Source organism: Myotis myotis, unplaced genomic scaffold (assembly GCF_014108235.1).
Source record: "Myotis myotis isolate mMyoMyo1 unplaced genomic scaffold, mMyoMyo1.p scaffold_m19_p_11, whole genome shotgun sequence".
In the NCBI taxonomy this organism is placed as follows: domain Eukaryota; kingdom Metazoa; phylum Chordata; class Mammalia; order Chiroptera; family Vespertilionidae; genus Myotis; species Myotis myotis.
This window is the reverse complement of record NW_023416315.1, coordinates 52,014,564-52,016,904: the sequence shown is the minus strand read 5'-3', so window position 1 is coordinate 52,016,904 and position 2,341 is coordinate 52,014,564. Positions and strand designations below refer to the sequence as shown.

Below are 2,341 nucleotides of genomic sequence, written 5' to 3'. Positions count from 1 at the left end.
ACCGGATTGCTCAGACCTTTGGCCAATGCAGGAAGGCTGTTCTAGAAACTTTTCTACTGGCCACAAGGAGGCATTATGGTGTCACCATAGCCAAAAGTTGTAGAGGATTTCCTTGATATGCTCTGAAAAGTGGATAAAGATAGAGGAATTCCAGAAATTGATTTCTATATTAAGGTTGGGCTGGTTGGCAGATACCTTTCATTCATCAATGATGTGGATAATAAAATAAAGACATTAGCTCAATAGGTTTATCAGCTAGACTGGAGCAAAAGCTATTCATTTGTTGAGGAACCTCTGAACTGCTTTTAGGATGTAAGTAAGGAGGAATGAGATGGAGATGGATGAACGTGGGGCAGATATTGGAAGCAGGACAGATAAGAAAACATCATATTTGCTTCATACCTGACCCAGCCAAGCCCAGGCCCCTGCCAAGTAGGAAGCTGTGCATAATATCACAAGAAGGGACCCATCCTTGGTGATGTCAACATCAGCACTGCCATCACAGGTAGACCGACCTATCAGAGACCATGGACTCTCAGAGCTCCCACCTCTCAACCCAGTGATCAGAGTGTGGAACAGACAGATGCCCCATTCCTGTTCTGGCCCTGCCATGGGTCCCGGGCTTCTCCACTGTGTGGCCCTTTGTCTCCTTGGAGTAGGTGAGTCCTGGTCAGAAGCACAGCTTTTATTAAAGCCATGATGTCCTCAGTTTTGTACCTTTCTTTTATGGCAGCAACATGAGTTTCCCTCTTGTCTCTAAATGTTTCTTCTTTTTCTGCAGGTTACATGGGTGCCATAGTCACCCAGAACCCAAGATACCAGGTTACCAGGATGGGAAAACCAGTGACCCTGAGTTGCTCTCAGGACCTAAATCATGATGTCATGTACTGGTACCAACAGAAGCTGAACCGAGCCCCAAAGCTGCTGTTCTACTACTATGATCAGGATTTTAACAATGAAACAGACACCTCAGACAACTTCCAACCCAGCCGGCCTAATACTTCCTTCTGTTCTCTGCGTATCCGCTCACCAGGCTTGGGGGACTCCGCAGTGTATCTCTGTGCCAGCAGCAAGTACACAGAGCTAGAGCGTAAGCTCTTCTCTGCTCATAAACCTGTTTCCAAATCCAAGAGCCCTCTCTAGACACCCCCCACCCCCATCACACACACACACACAACAGCAATAGGAAGTGGGTTTATGGCTGCCATTATCTCCTTTGCAGTTGGAAGTTGGGCCTAAACCTACAAAAACCATTGACAGTTAAACCAAGAGTGGAAAGGTGGTTATCCTCACCTGACATTCAGTTTGTGGTGTTTTCCCAGAATCACTTTAATCACCCATTCTGTTCTCTTCAGTAGAAAAATAGTGACATTGTTATTGTTGTTGTTTTTTAATCTAAGTTGGGGACTTAGCAATATATTAAAGGGCAGGCCCAGGCAGGAAGTAGACTCCTCCCACGAATCCTCTCCCTAAGGAGAAGAATGTGCCCTCATAGGCATGTCCAGACCATCTCACAGGTTTCTTATCAAGTAAGGAGAATTAGAACTACTGAGAACTTGTTCCAGATTGAGAGACATGTATTGCCTGGGGCATGCATTATTCATAACACGTCTAACTATTTTGCCTGATGTAAATCTATGACTATTTAAGTGGCACAGATAGGACTCATATCAAAAGCTAGATGTGGGGCCTTGTAAGATATATTAAAATTACAGATACATTAAAATTACTAGAGTTTGCTCTATATGCATTAAGTAAGGTCCTCCAAGAATTAGATGCCAAGCCTGGGTTAGAAAATGCCTATGAGAGAAAATGGGAAGGAAGCTGAGGAGGCTGAGAGAACCATCAGACCAAGATGCAAATCTGACCCTCATGAGGAGAGAGGGAAGGAGAAAGGGAGGAAAAAAAAACAAGGCCTGGTTGGTGTGGCTCAGTGATAGAGTACCGACCTATGAACCAGGAAGTTATGATTCAATTCCTGGTCAGGGCATGGCCCCGATTGTGGGCTCGATCTCCAGTAGGGGGCATGCAGGATGTAGCCGATCAATGATTCTCTCTCATCACTGATGTTTCTATCTCTCTCTCCTTCTCCCTTCTTCTCTGAAATCAATAAAAACATAATTAAAAATAAAAAAAGAAAAGAAAAAAAAGCAATGAAGGAAGAAAAGGAGGACATAGGTTGCAGTATAATTGTAAGAAAAGGTCAGTAAGGCCTGGCAAGTCCTTAAGTCCAAGTCAAGCACGCCTGTGGCCTGCCTCTCTCCACGGACAGAACTCTACACACCAGCTCCAGAGTGAGGGGCAGGGACAGTGTCCCACTTCTCTGAGAGTGATTCCCTGC

The 2,341-nt window shown here is 44.9% G+C and overlaps 1 gene segment (V, D, J or C); it reads left to right on the top strand.

Annotated features, from left to right (window-relative positions):
- Positions 1–570: 570 nt before the first annotated feature.
- On the top strand, positions 571–1,303 carry LOC118666323. The segment is given in 2 exon segments: positions 571–659; positions 782–1,303. Coding segments are annotated over 2 exon segments (438 nt in total).
- Positions 1,304–2,341: the final 1,038 nt, after the last annotated feature.